This window comes from Sceloporus occidentalis, unplaced genomic scaffold (assembly GCF_023333645.1).
Source record: "Sceloporus occidentalis isolate IW3139 unplaced genomic scaffold, rSceOcc1.0.p SCAF_1, whole genome shotgun sequence".
In the NCBI taxonomy this organism is placed as follows: domain Eukaryota; kingdom Metazoa; phylum Chordata; class Lepidosauria; order Squamata; family Phrynosomatidae; genus Sceloporus; species Sceloporus occidentalis.
The window spans coordinates 162,181,380-162,198,228 of record NW_028316981.1 but is presented as its reverse complement, the minus strand read 5'-3'; the positions used below and the strand labels follow the sequence as shown (position 1 = coordinate 162,198,228).

At 42.5% G+C, this 16,849-nt stretch overlaps 1 protein-coding gene across 3 annotated transcripts in view; it reads right to left on the bottom strand.

Annotated features, from left to right (window-relative positions):
* Positions 1–16,849, bottom strand: part of LOC149322577 (formin-like protein 3) — a 159,908-nt gene that overhangs the window by 65,008 nt on the left and 78,051 nt on the right. For all 3 annotated transcript variants that reach the window (XM_089480137.1, XM_089480157.1, XM_089480147.1), the window contains exons 2-4: positions 11,620–11,703; positions 9,980–10,060; positions 8,723–8,799 (exon numbers count right to left, since the gene is read on the bottom strand). In XM_089480137.1, coding sequence (XP_089336263.1) covers positions 8,723–8,799; positions 9,980–10,060; positions 11,620–11,703 — 242 coding nt within the window. The remainder of the gene's footprint in view (positions 1–8,722; positions 8,800–9,979; positions 10,061–11,619; positions 11,704–16,849) is intronic.

Below are 16,849 nucleotides of genomic sequence, written 5' to 3'. Positions count from 1 at the left end.
CTGGCTGGAAAAGGGGCAGCTGGTTTGCACAGCCCCTAAGCTACATATGTTCCTAAACCACAATTATTCCCTCTTTAACCAGTGCTACTATTCTAGAATGTGTTCCCATGGAAGCAATCTATTTTTGCCTAGCCTTAACTCCTGCCTTTCCATCAGCAATGTGGGAATAATAATACTGAACCACCTTAGAGGGTCGTTTTTGCAATAATGGGTCTACAACATTTCTGATCGATTTTTGACGGCCATATAAACAGGGCTGAAAATATTTGATTCCCTTAATGTGGCAACTTAGAGCTGCTTTTGGAACTGAAGAAATGCATGTCAAAGATCATTATTAAAATAAAATTAATCTGCAGCACTATGTAAAACACAACCTTCTCTTTCTCTCTTGACCCAAACTGCTGCAAATTCCAGTGGCCATATATCCCACACATGTCCTACTCTACAGAGGTATCTGTAGAAACCTTGTTTTGAAGCACTCCATTTGAAAGGTTGTCTTATCACAACTTCATTCTAGAGTCCAAAATATACTGCAGAAATAATCCAGTTTGAGACCATTTTAACTTGGCTCAGCGCTAGGGAGTTCTGGGAATTGTAGTTTAGCTCTGTGGCACCAAAGCTCTCTGACAGAGAAGGCTAAATGTCTTGCAGAACTACTGTTCCCAGAATTCCCTAGCACTGAGCCAGGGAAGTTAAAGTGGTCTCAAACTGGATTATTTCTGCAGTGTATTTCGGACCAAAGATAAGGAACCACACTAGACTGATGACGTGGGGCCTTAAGTTTGCCTATTAGCAATGAACACCTGAACAGTTCATCAAACAGGTAGACCAGTGCCCCGGGGTCCATTCACACTACAGAATTATAGCACTATGGTTCCATTTTGACTGCCATGGTTCCATCCTATAGAAACCCAGGATTGACAATTGAGGGAGTGGCATTTGAAATCCACAGCCATAGAATTCTCCTCTGGTACCTCTGACCAAACTGCCAATCCCAGGATTCCATAGGAGGCAGTAATGACAGTCAAAGTAGAATCATAGTGTTATAATTGTGTAATTGCAATGGACTCCACAGTCTTTCCTACTCTGGTACACTGTGGAGTTGTTGTTATTTCTTTAATTCAAATTACAATATTTAGTTCCAACTTTTCATGAATGTATACATGCCTATTTATCAGAGTAATTTTCAAAATCAGAAATATTATTTAAAAATTGCTTAGATATACTGTACCTGCTGTGTACAGGAGAGAAATGATATGCAAATAAACACAAATCTGTGTCTTGCTATTACAAAATCACAGTTTGTAAAGAACTGCAAACACTTTAAAAGAAATAATCCAAAATAATAATGTACGCAGAATGATCCTCACTCTCTTGCAGTGTTAGAATGTCTTGTACTATGGCCTGCCTCTTTTAAGATGACTTTGGCCCATTCCACACGGGCAAAAAGTACGTGCTCAGCACGTACTCGGGTTAGAACCCTAGTACGCACCGAGCACGTACAAAATGGCGCGCCCATTCTACATGGGCGCCACCATCTTGACGTAGCGGACGCTTAGCATCCGCATGTCTCAGCACCATTATCACGCCGCAAGTGCGCCATTGGCGCTTTGCGGTGTCATAATGGTGCCGCAAAAAGAAGCCACTTTTTGCTGTGCGGAGCAGTCGCGCGGTTTGGCCGCTGAGGCTGCTCTGCGCAGCAAATGAGGACACCGGCAGACCGCCCTTTTGGGCGGTCTGGAAAGCGCCAATGATAAGTCCTTTGCTAAGAAAAAGGAGAAGGTCATGACTTCTAGATTATACAGGTTGAGTATCCCTTTTCTGGAATTCCAAAATCAAAAATTCTCCACATGGGTGTCTGAGAAAGTGACACCTTTGCTTTCTGATGGTTCAGTGTACAAAAACTTTGTTTCATGCACAAAATTATTAAAAGTAAAAAATTACCTTCAGGCTATGTTTTTAAGATGTATACCAAAAAATCCATGAATTTCATATTTAAACTTGAGTCTCATCTCCCAGATATCTCATTATGTATATGCAAATATTCAAATACCCCCCCCCCCAAAATCCAAAATTCAAAACACTTCTGATCCCAACCATTTTGGATAAGGGAGACTCAACCTATACAACCAAATATCAGAAGACATATTACAGACCATATTAAAAATATCCTGTCCAGTCCCTCCTGCCGCCAATAAAATGAATGTTCAACTTTCCCAGCAGCGGGGGCTTGAAGTGGGGCTCCATTTTGATGTACAACTGATGTGCCCAGATAACTGGTTTGGGTGTGTTTTATTAAAGAGATTCCACAAGGGCAGTCCTATCATTAACCAGAGTGAGGCAACTGCCTCAGGCTGTGGATTTTGTTTATCATGGAAAAGCAACAAATCATTAGTTATTAACTTGATATTAATTTTTTTTTTTTTACTGCCAGTGATAAGGAAGTGTGCTTATGGGATTTCTGCCTCATTCTTGCCCAAATAACTGTCCTAGCTTAGGGTGTGATGCAGTTGAAGGGAGGATGGTTCTCGTTCACTTCTGGCAACAAAATGTGTTGGACTCGCCCTGTTACTCTTTGTCTTTGTGGGCCACTAAAATATTAGCCCTTTCTGTTCTCAGTGCCATTGACTGTTATAATCCAGATGGCCAATACCCTGTGACTTTGTGCGAGAATTAGCGCTGACAGAGTGAAAATTGGAAATGACTCCTGTATCTTTAATGGCTGTGTAGAAAAAGAAATTTCAGCAGGTGCTACTTGTTAACTGGTTTTCTGACAAGCAGTAGTGGTGAAATTCCCTCTTCAACACCACCATTAAAGGTACAGAAATCAGTTTTTACTCTGGCAACCCTATTTGGGAATGGTAAATTTTGATATAGGGCAAGCCTTTGGAACAGATAAGCTTATTGAGGTCTCTTCTGGCACTGTACCTTTATGATTCTGCACCTCAAACCCCACCCCCCACCCCGTCCTGATCCACCTTAAGTCCAAATGATATTCCAGAACAATCCTACTTGTATGCACACAGTCCTCCAGCCTAGCATTTGGCATCCATCTGTGCCTCTTTGTTCCTGATTTTCACCTACAGATTACTGTTTCTTCATTGCTCAGCTCTAGTCCACAGGTCTTGCTGACTAAGCACCACTCCCTGTGTCAGACCCAGCCATCCTGAGGAACTCCCGCCCAGCAGTGACCGGAAACCAAGGACAGGAACAGTTTGGCTTCCTGCTCTTGTTGCTATTTCCCTTCCAGCTGGAGCCAAGACAGGTGGTGAGAGGGACACATTTCCCAGCTCACAAGAAAAGTCATAGGAAGCTTGTGAAGGCTAGGGGCCTCTCAGGAAGGCTGCAGTTCAAGGAGCAGAAACAAATAAGACTCTCCTTGCTCAAAGATCACTTCTGGGTTGGAAATCGCAAACCAGGCCATAATCTATGTCCACAAACTCCTGCCAAAAAGTGAAAGACCTCTTCATGTTCAAAGTTGAGTGCCCAGATATTGTTCGACTTCAGCTCCCAGAATCCCTAGTCAGCATGGCCAATAGTCATGGATTCTGGGAAGGCAAAGTCCAACAATATTTGGACAATGAAAGGCTGAGAACCACTGGCTTCTAGTCAGGACAGGACATGTTAAGTTCAGCTTTCTTCTCTCTGGCAAATTATACTGATGGGTATGATCCCTTGGCAAAACCATGTTCCTCTTTGGTTCCTTTTTTTCTTTACTAGACTATCTGAAGAAAGGCTTACCCTATCAGCTGCTCGAAGTAGCATATTTAGGGTGTAATGAAAAATCCTCTAATAGTTTCTGACTTCACTATTGTACTTTTCTTGCCAGAGATGGAAAGAGGGGATTGAGCGATTTTTCTGTTTCGGGTCCAAAATAGCTGCTTTGGGGCACTCTGCACATTGTAATTGGAAGGGACATAAATTGTTGTCGCACCTCAAGCAACAAAACCATATCGCAATGGGTCTGATTTTCTGCTTCTGTTTGTACTAATCCATAAAGATTGCCTGAATGCCAAGAACCATGTTGGATTAGATTCACCTCTCCAAGCATCCATTTTGTCTTTGTCCTTGGGCCTATCTACAAGATTTGTTCAGAGTGGGATTGCTTTTGCCTTCTTCTGACCAAGTGTGACTTGCCCAAGGTCACCCAGTGGGTTTCCATGGCTGAGCAGGGATCTGAACCCTTTTCTCCCAGTATCCTAGTCCAGCACTCAAATCACAACACAACATTGGCTCCCTATCTGGCATATCAAATATCTCCATTAAATAACAAATCTCCCTTTTCTTTTTTTTTACTCCATCCACAAAAAGGTAAACTGCTATTGAATATGGAGATTCCATATAGCCAGCATGACTAGTAGCCATGAATACGTATCCTCCATGAACATGCCTATCATTCTTTTTAAGCCATCTAAGTTAGTGTCCATGACCACACATCATGGCAGCCAATTCCAGAAATTTGCTTATGCCTGAATACTATAGAAGGAGGGGGGGAGGGAGAAATCCATTCCTTCTACCACCATTTAGTTCCACTCTGAATCTACTCTTTTATTTATTAACTGAAATTTATACAGTCTCTATTTGGATTAATCACTTTGCCTGTGTCTACTGCTGAATTGTAGGGACACTGAGAAACCTGAGCTCATTCACCCCCACAAAAAAGCACTACAGAGGACAGAAGAAGACAGACACAACCAGATCAATCAGGTCAAGCTGGGAAATATGTCCTTCATTTCATTCACTCTGCAGGTGCAACACACATGGCTTTTTCCATTTAAATTTGTGCACTTTAAAGTTTCAGCGACTAACTGCTAGCTGACTTGTGGCATTTGTCTACCACTTCTCAACATGCTAGGGCCCCTGAGGTGATGGATCATGGATAAACATAGAATGGAATTCAACCTTCCCAATGAATTGAATGGGAGTTTCAAATGTTTAATCTTAGCAGATTATGCCAAATCTGCAGTTTATATAAAGGCGTTTATCAGACGAGCGCAGATCTGGGGTTTTTGCGGATTGGGTCATTTGCATTGATGTGATAACGAGAATGTATTTTCATACCTGGTTGCTGTTCTGTTGCCCTTCCGAATTGACGCAAAATCGAATTGAAGGAAGTTACGTGATGCGGATTCAGGCAAAGTGGAGTGAGTGCAAATTGTATTCCCACACCGGTGCATACCATGGGGATTCAACTATTCGAATTGGGACCCTTGCACATGCTCAGTGGGGCCCTGAAGGCATCCTGAACCTTTGCACTTCCGGGACTAAGAAGGGAACCTGGCTCCACTTTCATGTGAATGCTAGCCTCACCTGAATGACAGCTCCCCCTTTTTCCTTCCTCCCTTCTAGTTTCCCATCCCTGGCAGCCAAATTCAAAGGGTCCTCCGTGTCAGAGCCCCGATCCAATTCCTCCACATCTATATCTATCCCAGTGGTCCCCAAACTGTGCCCTTTAAAGGATCTTGGACTTCTGGTCCCCAGAAGCCTCAGCCATGTTGGCCAATAGCCTGGGATTCTGGGAGCTGAAGTCCAAAAGCCCTTAAAGAGCTATATCTATATCTCTATATATCCACATCCATCCTCCTGTCATTCAGTTGCCTTCTCTTAGGTTGCATCCACACTGGGGAGATAATCCAGTTTAACTCCAGTTTAACTGTCCTGGCTCAGTGCTATGGAATTCTGGGAACTGTAGTGTCCAGAGAGTTCTGGTGCCTCAGTCAACTAGTAACCTAAATTATTATTATTATTGGCAAAAAATGTGCATGTTCTTGGCAATAGATAGATAGATGGTGAGCAGGAGCAAGGGTCAATTCAGGGCAGGAGGGGCAGAGCAAGACAAGCCTCTCCTATCCATCAAGGACCTTTTCCCTTTGATTTTTATTTTTTTTAAATTATTTTTCTCCGTCTATGTGCACATTCTTTCCTTTGGAATGACTGCTGGATTGCGAATGAATGTTACCAATCGAATGTAATGTTGCAACTTGGCAAACTGATACAGCTTTTGCTACTGTCTCTGAGGGGCAGCCTATTATTTCCTTTGGAATGACTGCTGGATTGCGAGTGAATGTTACCAATCGAATGTAATGCTTCTCTTTCCAATTATGTAAATTGGTAAATTGATACAGCTTTTGCTACTGTCTCTAAGGAACTTGGCTGCCAGGAATATGTGTGTGTATGTGTGTGTGTCTCTCTGTGTGTGCATGTATGAGATAGATCCGGAGATTGGTAGGAGGATAGATGTACATGAGGATGAAATTGATGGGGTTCTGACACAAGATCCCTTTGAACTTGGCTGCCAGAGATATGTGTGTGAGAGAGAGAGAGAGGCAGAGAGGGAGAAAGGCGCTGATAGCCTGGCTGCTCTGCCGAAGTTGCATCAGGGAAGAGGGGGGAAGCAGAGAGAGAGCTCCAATGGAGCCCGGTTGCCCTGAAAGCAAAAACAGCCACCGGAAGTAAATGGGGCAAATTGCAGCAGGGCATCATGGGAGATTTGCAACCTGGGGGTCTTCCAATCGTGTTCAAGATTGGGATTTCACACCAGACCAATTCGTAGTGAGATTGAACAGAGCTCCAATGCGAATTGCGTCAATCCACTTATTTAGCGAACTCACCAAATCGCACCAAAATGAGGAGCCAGTAAGGATTCAGTTTGCAAGTCTCGCGGAAGGGGCTCACATGTAAAGCAACCAGGTATGAAAATACATTCCCGTTATCATGTCAATGCGAATGGCCCAATCCGCAAAAGCCCCAGATCTGAGCCGAAGAAACCTCGTCTGATAAACAGCAAAGACTGAAGCCTGTTGTTCTGTTGCCAGCGTGGTTTATTAACTCACTGATTTATTCATTCTATTTCTATATCGCTATCACTGCTGATATCTAACGATACCTCAAAGCAATAGTAGTTAGGCAGAATGTAGGGCTGGGACCTGGGAGATCTAGTTTTTAGTCCCAACAGAAGTAAAAGGAAATGGAAATATTCAATAAATCAATTGCAAAAGAGAGAGAAAATCTTGGGATGTATAAAAGATTTTAGTTCTCAAATTAGCCCAACATGGCCAGGAAATATTTGTATTGCCTTCCTTAGGAGAAAACAATTTGAAAATCAACCTACTGACATTTTTTAAAAAGTGTTTTCAATGCTTATGCCTGGCTACCAACAGAGCCATGAAACTTATTAGGTGGCCCTGGCCCAGTCACTCTTTCTTAGCCTAACCTATCTCACAGGGCTGTCATGAGAATAGACATGTTGTGGAGGACAACAGCCATGCTCATTTACCTTGAGCTCATTGAGGAAAAGACAGAAAATGTTTTTTTTAAAAAAAACAAACAGCCTTTCATGATCACATTTCAAAAAAGACCCACAAGATCGTCACTACATATATCTATGTCGCACAAGCAGAAACACTACAGTATTGGGGCAACTTAAATTTTAAGCTCTCCTCAGAACAGTGTTTTCATGCCTAAATATTAGTGAGAACAAAGAAGGAGGTTCCTCTTATCCCTGCAGATGTCAAATAATGAGCCATGGGTTGAAGTGGTCGCTCATTCCTTTGGCTTCAGAATGGAGATGAAGCCTCATACCCTAACATCCCTCTCAGTTTTATAGTCCTCTTTCTCCGGGCATTCAGTAAAAAGAAAGCAGCCTGACCATGTTAGCATGAATTGATGAGGTACAAGACAGCCTGTGTAATTCCAAAAGTACAATAGGAGGCCCCACTCATTAACCATTAAGTCATTTTAAAAAAAACCTTTTAATTGTGAGCATGCGATTTCTGACAAAATGTCTCAGCAAGCCATGGTTGAGTCTGCCATTACACGATAGTCCTGGAATCTGATGAATGGGGTAAACCCCAGTTTGGAGAAGTTACAATGCTGATGAATCTTGATACAGACTCTGTATTCTTGATACAGATTCTGTATCCTTGATAAGGCTCACAACTTCCTTCTAACTAGTTCCAGGCAAAAATGGAGAATTTGTGTAAAGGTTGTCTTATCATTTTAATCACCCAATAAGGGATTTCTGTCTATCCCACTCGTCTGTCTGTCTATCTGTCGGTCCATTCTTCCTTCGCTCTATCATAGCTGTGAAATCAATTCCTAATAAGGACATACTGTATGGAATGTTTACTGCTTCTAACTTCCATCCTCAACACATATGTATATAAATTGTCTCTCCTAAGCCAGTAATGCCCTTCAGATATCTGCAACTAAAAATCTCATCAAAGCCCCAGTAAGAATGGTCCATGGTTAAAAACCAAGGGAGATACAGTCCAAAAAATTTAGATGTCACTGAGATGAGAAAGGCTGGATGGAATGTCCCCTGATGAGCTTCATAAATTATACACAGAATGACTGTAGTAACAGGTTGTTTGATCTGCATATGCATATACATCATACACATTGTTTACCTCTTTAGATTTGCATGCTTTGTTTGGCACATATTCCTTCTATGCCTGGGTCCCAGGCAACAGCTCTGGTGGTTTTCATGTCAGCGGGGCTGTTTAGTCCCTTGGAGAATTCAGCCCCTTAGATGGATTCACTACCCCCAGCATGGAAACCATTGGCCTCCACTGAATTCAAAACATATGAGGACAAAACATTACAGCCACACTGGTTCAGTATAATGAACACAATGATGCACATTAGAGTGGCACTGGCTCAGAAGATATGTGAATATCACATGTGACATACATGACAAACATGCTAGCCACCCATGACTTACCCAATGTGGTTGGTCCTTAGAGAGATCTCCAGCTCCCTCAGTACTTTGGTGGATTCCTGTACTCTTCGACGGAACTTCTGTAAAAGTGACAGCCACACTTGACTGATAGGATAAGTCCCTGTTAACTTTTTCCTCCACAACCTTCAGAATTAGGCTAAATGCATCCAAAATTTACTCTGTACTTATCATCTGATCTTCTTCTTTTATTTCCCTACCTCCCTTATTCTTTAGAAGAAGAATATTACTCAGGGCCACTGGCCCTACCATTCACAACAGCCTGCATGGACCACAAATGGCCAGTACACCAGGCCCTATAAAACTGTGCTCAGGGTAAGTAACTTGTTTCATTGGGAAGGACCCCACCTGGGTCAGAACCTCATTGTCTTTGCCTAAATGGCTTCTTCCTGGAGCTCTTGCCTATCTGGAACTACATGACATGCCTCTGGCCCTTCTGACCCTTTGGTTTATCTTCTCAGAACTTGATCTCCTCAACCTGGATGATCCTACTTGCTGTTGGACCCACAGGACTGGTATCTGGCTCCCCTGCAGACCCTGAACTCTGTTGGGCCTTCACTTGAAGCCAAACCTACACGTCCTTTTCCAGTGCCATTGGATTACTACCCAGAGCTTACAAAAATTATTTTTGGACTAGAGTTCTGAAAATTCCCCAACAAGTATTGGCACTGACCATGTGGACTGGGAAATCAAGATGTAGTCCAAAAGAAGGAATTTTCCTAAATTCTGTTGCTGCCTGCTCTTCTACCCAACTGCTGATTTGCAGAGACCACGAAGAAGTAGGATGTATTGTGTACATCCCTACACACATTAGGCTGGTGCTCTGACATTGATTTATGACAACCATGGACATTTTCACATAAAACAATTACAGTATAGCACTATGATTCCACTTTAACTGCCATGGCAACATCCTGGGGGATCCTGTGGGTGTTGTAGTTTGGTCAGAGGCGCCAGAGGAGCTCCCTGGCTGAGGATTCCAATGGCTCCTCCCTCAATGAAACATCCCAGGATTCCATGGGATGTTGTCATGGCACTTAGAGTGGAATCACAGCACTATAACTGAGTAGAGTGTGGATCAGAACCTGCCCTGCTTGGTCTTGGAGGATATCTCTCTGTCACAGTACATGCTTAATTGTGCTGAGAGATGAGGCAGACCGCTTCTTATTTGGGGGCCCTCTATTCCAACTCCACATAACACCTTCCACATTTTCTAAAAATAAATGTCTCTGAGGGCCTTACCTTCCGGGTGACTCCTGGGTCAAGAAAACTCTTCAGTTTCTGGATGTATGTGTGAGGTGGGTTCTTCACCTGAAATCTTTCCTGTTTTAAGTTGGGAGGGAAAGGGAGAAAAAAGAACAGTGCGTGGGTAGTTTGGCAGGAGGCCCAAGAATGCTTCTGAAAGCAAGAAGTCTTTGAAAGCACTTTAGGATGAGTCTGGCCTAGGTCACTGCAGTTTAGGTCACTGCAGTTTAAAGGTCACCATTACTGATTTATTAACATAGTAAGTCTTTCAGCCTCTCTCTCTTTCCCCCTCCCCCTCCCCCCTGTGAGCCCTGACTTCCACCAAATGTCTGTCTGGTGATTTGTTCTTCCTAGTAATCTGAATCCCAGATGCTCCTTTATGTCTGTATCTCTAACAAGCTTGAAAGCAAAATGATTTCCAGTCTCCACCCAGATACATTCTGCTCCGCTGCTGCTTTCAAGGTTGTTCCCACTATCCATATGCTAGAAGCATCTCTGTCTTTCATTTTAAAGTTGCCCACTTACTTGAAAGTAAGCCCTATCCTACACAGATGCATTTCTAAGAAAATATGCACAAAATCAGACTACTCCCCACCCCCCAAAAAACCTACCCATGTTTCTGACGTACCTACCCCTTCTTTTGCCTGGGTAACCAGAGATTGAGGAAATGAATATTGCATGATTCCCGTATGCTGTCCTGAATGGGTTCATGGATCTAGTTCACAACTCCTAAGAGGTTTACTATGCCTTTTAGATCAGGTGAAGGCAAAGTGCGCCACTGCAGAAGTTGTTGGACTGCATTCCGCATCAGCCATAGACAGAATAGCCAATTATGAGGAATGCTAGGAACTGCAGTCTAGCAAAATATGGAGAGGGACATATATTTTGCCTCTGTTTTGGAATGAGAGCGCTTCATACATACAGTGGATCTTTCCTATAGAGAATGGATGCAGAACCTTTGGCTCTGCAGATGTTTTGAACTCCCATCAGCCCCTCCCACCATAATCTAAAGATTGTGGGGGTTGTAATCTGAAATATCTAGTGTTATTCAACAGGGATGGGAATGGTGCAGTGCACCAGATGTTAGACTGCAAATCCGTTGCTATGCAGCCAATGGTAAGAATGTTGGGAGTTGTAGTCCATAATCCTATGCAGTCCAATATCGTGTGGAAGGTCAAGTGATTCCTACCCTTGATATAGAGTCACAAAGAAGTATATGGTAATGCTAAACCTATTTCACCACTCTTAGAATTGTACCTACCTTGCCGCATCCACATGATGCCTACTGGAATATCAATAAACAAGATCAGAATTATCCCAGTTTAAAAAATAAAACAAATGTTTTCTCTCTGCAACTCAAGACCTATGGGCCAGATACTGATGTTCTTTCTGTTAATCATGTGGCTGAGATACCAATCCCACAAAGCCAAAGAATCTGGCAGCCCAATATAAACAATTCATTATGATAAGGGGATGTGGCCTGCTCTTTGAAAGGAAGTCAAGAATCCAGTGATCAAGGAGAAGTGATGTTGTTTCTGGCCGTTCCTCCATCATAGGCCCATCAGCAATGATATGCAATGTAGATTTCCTGCCACGGAGGGATCTCTCATTTTTCCACTTCCCCCCACCCCACTTACCTGGTCACAAATAAGGTCCCATTTCTTCTCATTGTCATATTGCCGCAGGAGACGGGCTTTATCAGGAGGGAGGTTCATGGAGCTCTGAGGAGAAAAACAGAGGAAAAGTTAACAGGGTTGGGCATATCGAACTGCTGTCCACACAACACTACTTTGCAAAGCTTCATAAGGTTATTTTTTTGGACCACAACTTCCAAATTCTGCCAGCCACTAGCCACAATGGCTGGGGGGTACTAGAAACTTTGTCCAAAATAGTGACTTTATCAGGCTCTGTTTCTTGGAATGTATGAAAGACCTTCTCCTTGGAAGAAAAAGAGCAGGGCATATGGGATTGCTGAGAAGAAGATTAGTTACAATTTATATTCAGCAATGTGCTGACTGGGTGATGGGTAGGGCTGGCAGGCTCTCAAGACTGGTCTGGTCTGGACAACACAACAATTTTACTGAACTGTCTACTGTCCAGAATTTTAATCAAAAACGTAAAAGATCCAAAAATAAAACACTGTACTAAGGCAGGGGTCTTCAAGCTCTTCAGGCAAGAACCAACATTTAACTCCACACAGAAGACTTTTACAACCCACTTTAGGTGGCATGATGTAGCATTCCAGCTGAAGTACACTACTACTCAGCAAGAAAATGAGACATAGATAGACAGGCAGACAGAGATACTATTTGGATGCATTAGAAACACGATGTTTGCAAATTTAGGAGATGTGGGGAAAGAACAAAAAGGGATTTGATCAGTTACAAACTCTCATATCTAGTATTACAGACAGGAGGGAAGGACAGCCCTGACCTGGAAGCTGGTTTAAGCTACAGCCACTCCATCCCTCTCACTGTATCCTCCTCTTCCCTCTTCACCTGTTGGGAATTGAAGTCTGCTCTTTCCATCTTGGGGATTTTTCAAATGTATTTGACTCTACAGTTATACCAATCCACTCCATCCTGTGGAATGCTGGGAGCTGTAGTTTGGTGTGCAAGGTGCCAGGGCCAGTGGTCACCTGGGTTTGTTGTTGTTGTTAGCTCTAGTAGTGCCGTTTTTCAGGAGGTCTGTAACAGTGGATTCCTCACCAAAATACAAATCCCAAGATTCCATATAATGGAGACATAGCAGCTAAAGTAGTATCCAACTGCTATAACACTCTTACAGGAAAGGAAAAGTATGCAAAGGGATCTTGTAGCACCTTTGATACTAACTGTGCGAAAGAAGTTGTAGCATGTCTTTGTTGACTAGGTCTTTAGACCATGAAAGCTTATACTACAACTTATTTCAGTTTATTATTCATATATTATACCAGACTAAGATGGTTCTGTCTCTGAATTCTACCCTCAGGGAAGAGAAGGCAAGGGTGGTAAGGATAGTAGCAAGGTGCCAGGGCCAGTGTCACCTGGGTTTGTTGTTGTTGTTAGCTGCCCTCAAGTCAGTTCCGACTCATGGCGACCCTGTGCATAAGACATCTCCAAGAATCCCTATCCTCTACTGCCCTGCCCAGATCCTGCAGGCCCTAACCCTCCTAATTGAGTTTATCCATCTGGTTTCTTTCTCTCTTTCTTCTATCTTCTACCTTTCCTAGCATTATTGTTTTTTCTAGTGATCCATGCCTTCTATGTGGCCACAGTACAATAGTCTCAACTTGATCATCTTTGCTTCCAAGGAGAGCCCTGGCCTGATCTGTTCAAGAACCTATTTGTTTGATTTCTTGGCTGTACAAGGAGAAAAAGGAGGGAATGAGGAATTGGCTCATTCATCTCTCCCTTTCCTACCTCTGTTGCCATGAACCAGTGTCAGGCCATGGCATCCTGAGGTAGTTGGCTGGCTCCCAGCAGGATCTCTCACTGATGTCTACCTTGGGCTCCTCATTTGAACAGTGACTAGGAGCTGCCATTTAAATTTCCCACAAGGACTTGATGTACTGTTATGTCAGAAGCATTGTGGGAAATTTATGTCAAGGTCATCATGAACATCCTACTCATTTACAGTTCATGGGCTTCTTGCTCCTGCATTGTCCCTGAGACAGAAGTAGCCTATCTATAACAGGCTGTAGAGCAGTAAGGATGAACAGGGCAGCAATGAAATAGCTCTAATATCGTGTTCCTTCAAGTTGCTTTTGACTTATGATGACCCTAAAATGAATCTATCATGGAGTTTTATTGGCAAGATTTGTTCAGAGGAGGTTTGCCATCGCCTTCCCCTAAGTTGGCAGAGTATGACTTGCCCAAGGTTACCCAGTAGGTTTTATGGCTGAGCTGGAAATCGAACCCTGATCACCAGAGTTGTAGTCCAACTCTCATACCACTACACCACACTGGCTCTCCTTCTATATGCCCATATACATTAAAAAGAGAGCTCAATGTGTGATGTGCTGTAAGCCATCTTGAGACATTTCGTAGGAGAAAGGGAGATAATAAACACACACATACACAGGTCTTTAGGCCACTACTATCTTTCTCCAGCCTTCATAGCTGCTAAACAGCATACAGCTCTTCCTTGACACAGGATAGGTTGGTAATCTAGATAGCTTTCTGCCAAGTGTCTCAGGTTAGGCAGAGTAAGATTAATCAATGGTGTTCATTTTGAAAGTCACACTGAAACTTTCTAGATCCCTGCCACATTTCATCCTATAAATATCCAGTCTCAAAGACACAAGTCCTTAACAGTCCAGTGGTTCATAAGTTTGCTGTAATTTTGCAGTAAAGGTTCAGCTAAGATCAAGAATAAAGCTTCAGCTATATTCAAGTAGATCGCACTGCAAACTGCAGCCACATTGCAGAATGAATTGGTTTGACACTGTTTTCACTATCATGGCTCTGTCCTATGGAATCCTGGGATTGGTAGTATGTTGTGACACCAGAGTTTGCTGACACAGAAGGATAAATATCTTAAAAATCAACAAATCCCAGAATTCCATAGCATTGTGCCACTGCAATGAAAGTGGTGTCAAACTGCATTATTTCTACAGTATAGATGCACCCTTGGAAAGAAAAAAAGTAAGAGCAACACATCCCCCTTCAATTTCCAGTGATTTCTTTATTTTTAGATGGTGAACTAAATATTTATTTTGCTATATTTATTTTATATTTACTGTTTTTTTAAAAAATCTACTATGCCATTTCTTTTTCTTTGCCACAAAAGCAGTGCAACATTCCTGTAATGTCCTGTCTCCTAGCCAAGGAAGCATTTGTTTTCAGGACCTCAAAATAAACAAACAAACAAACAAAAAGAAAAGAAACGAAGAAGAAGAAGAAAAATAAATACATCTAAAAATAAAACCAAACCTGACTCACTGAAATACATTCATAAACATGTCATGGACAGTGAATGCCCTCACACACGAAAACAGTATTGTTCCAGAGCTTCACACTGAAAAACAATGTAAACTTCTGTGTGTATTTTTACATAAGCCATGAAGAGCTAAAGCACCAAAAGAATTCCCAATGAATTTACTACATTGTCTTCTATATACAGAAATCATGATCTTCCTGCACCTGACCTATTCCAAGTATCAGCCAGGAAGCATGGCTTCCAGAGAGGTAGTCTGTGATCCTTTGTGGAAACTGATTACTCTAGGACAGGAATTCCTAGGTTGATCATCATAATAGAGAACTCCTAGTGAGTGAGGAATGAGAAACCTTTGGCTCTCCAGACATTGTTGGCCTAGAGCCAATAGTGGTTTGAGTGTTGGGCTATGGTAGCAGTTTAAGTTAAGAGGGAACAGCAGGTCTATGACTCTGGAGAGCAGGGTTCAATTCCCAGCTTGGCCATGAAGCCCACTGGGTGACCTTGGGCAAGTCACAAGCTCTCAGCCTCAGGGGAAGTCACTGACAAACCTCCTCTGAACAAATCTTGCCAAGAAAACCCCATGATAGGTTTGCCTTTGGGCCTCCATAAATCGGAAATGCCTTGAAGGCACATAACAACAAGTTGTTGACCTACAAATCCTATTAATCCCAGCAATCACAGCCCTGGTAAAGGATTGTGGGAGTTTTAGTCCAATAATCTGGTTCTATAGAAGGAACAGCAGGTCTTTCTTGTTGCATGACAAGCAAAGTCTGTGGAAGTTCCCTCTTCTGTACAACCATTAATGGTAAAGGAACCTTTTCCAGCTTTTACTCTGGCAACCTTAGCTTTTAAAGTATCAAACAGCACTTCGGACAAGTTTGTTCTAGATCCCAGAAGAATGCAGCTGATCTCTTATACCAGGGGCAGACAGTCTCTCAGAGCATGGGGCCATTTTCAAACACACACACTAGACCTCAGGAAGGACTGAACCTTTAAAGGCTATGGGTGGGACCATCCAGTATGTGGTATATATAATAATAGCCTTTGTTATAAACCATAATATTCTAAAACTTGCAGTTTATGGTAAATGAATAAGATTAAATGTTATCTTCTAGGCTACATCTCTTCAAGGCTTGATTCCTTCTAAACAGCCCCCAATTTGATTATTCTTTCAGGTGTGATTGGATCTCAATGCAGAATAAACTACTCTCTCAGGAGTTTGCCCACTGCAGCTCTTCATTACTCATCACTCTGGTCTTAGAGCACTAATTCATACCGAAACACAAGGCATTTTGATCTCAGGTATATCTAGATAAGGCTAAAAAATAAATTAGCTTTTTGTGTTCCTGCTCTCTTTCAATTAAAATTGGAAAGAAGCTTCAACTTAGATCTAAAAAACTAGACTTTGGTACATCTAAAGTCTACCTTTTCAGGTATAAGTTGAAGTGTGTCACATAGGAAAGTAAGAACAGTCTGGGCAGACCATACCATACCATAAGGTCTATCCAGCCCACAATTCTATTCCCAAAATGGCTAAACAGAAACCCAAAGCAGAATCTTCAAAACTGGACATGAGGCCAAAAGCAACCCACTGCTTGCCTTCCCCAGCTACTGATATATGGTGGTATACTGCCTCTGGAACAGGACTGCTGCTAGCCCCATGATCCTCCATGAAGTTGTTTAATTGTGTTTTTTTAAGCCATCCAAGTTGGTGTCTATCACTAGATCTTCTGAGAGCAAATTCTACAGTTGAACCCTGTGATGTAAAAAAAAGTAGTTGTCCCACTCTTTTCATGGACTTGGGAGTCCACAGTCTCAGTCTTTATGGGAGGGACAAGCGGGGAGGGACAAAATGGTGATGCACCCCTGCCCCCTCACCATTATTTTAAATTCCTCTGTGAATTGGGAGGTGCTACTGTACTTCCATATATGTACTTACTGTATATACTC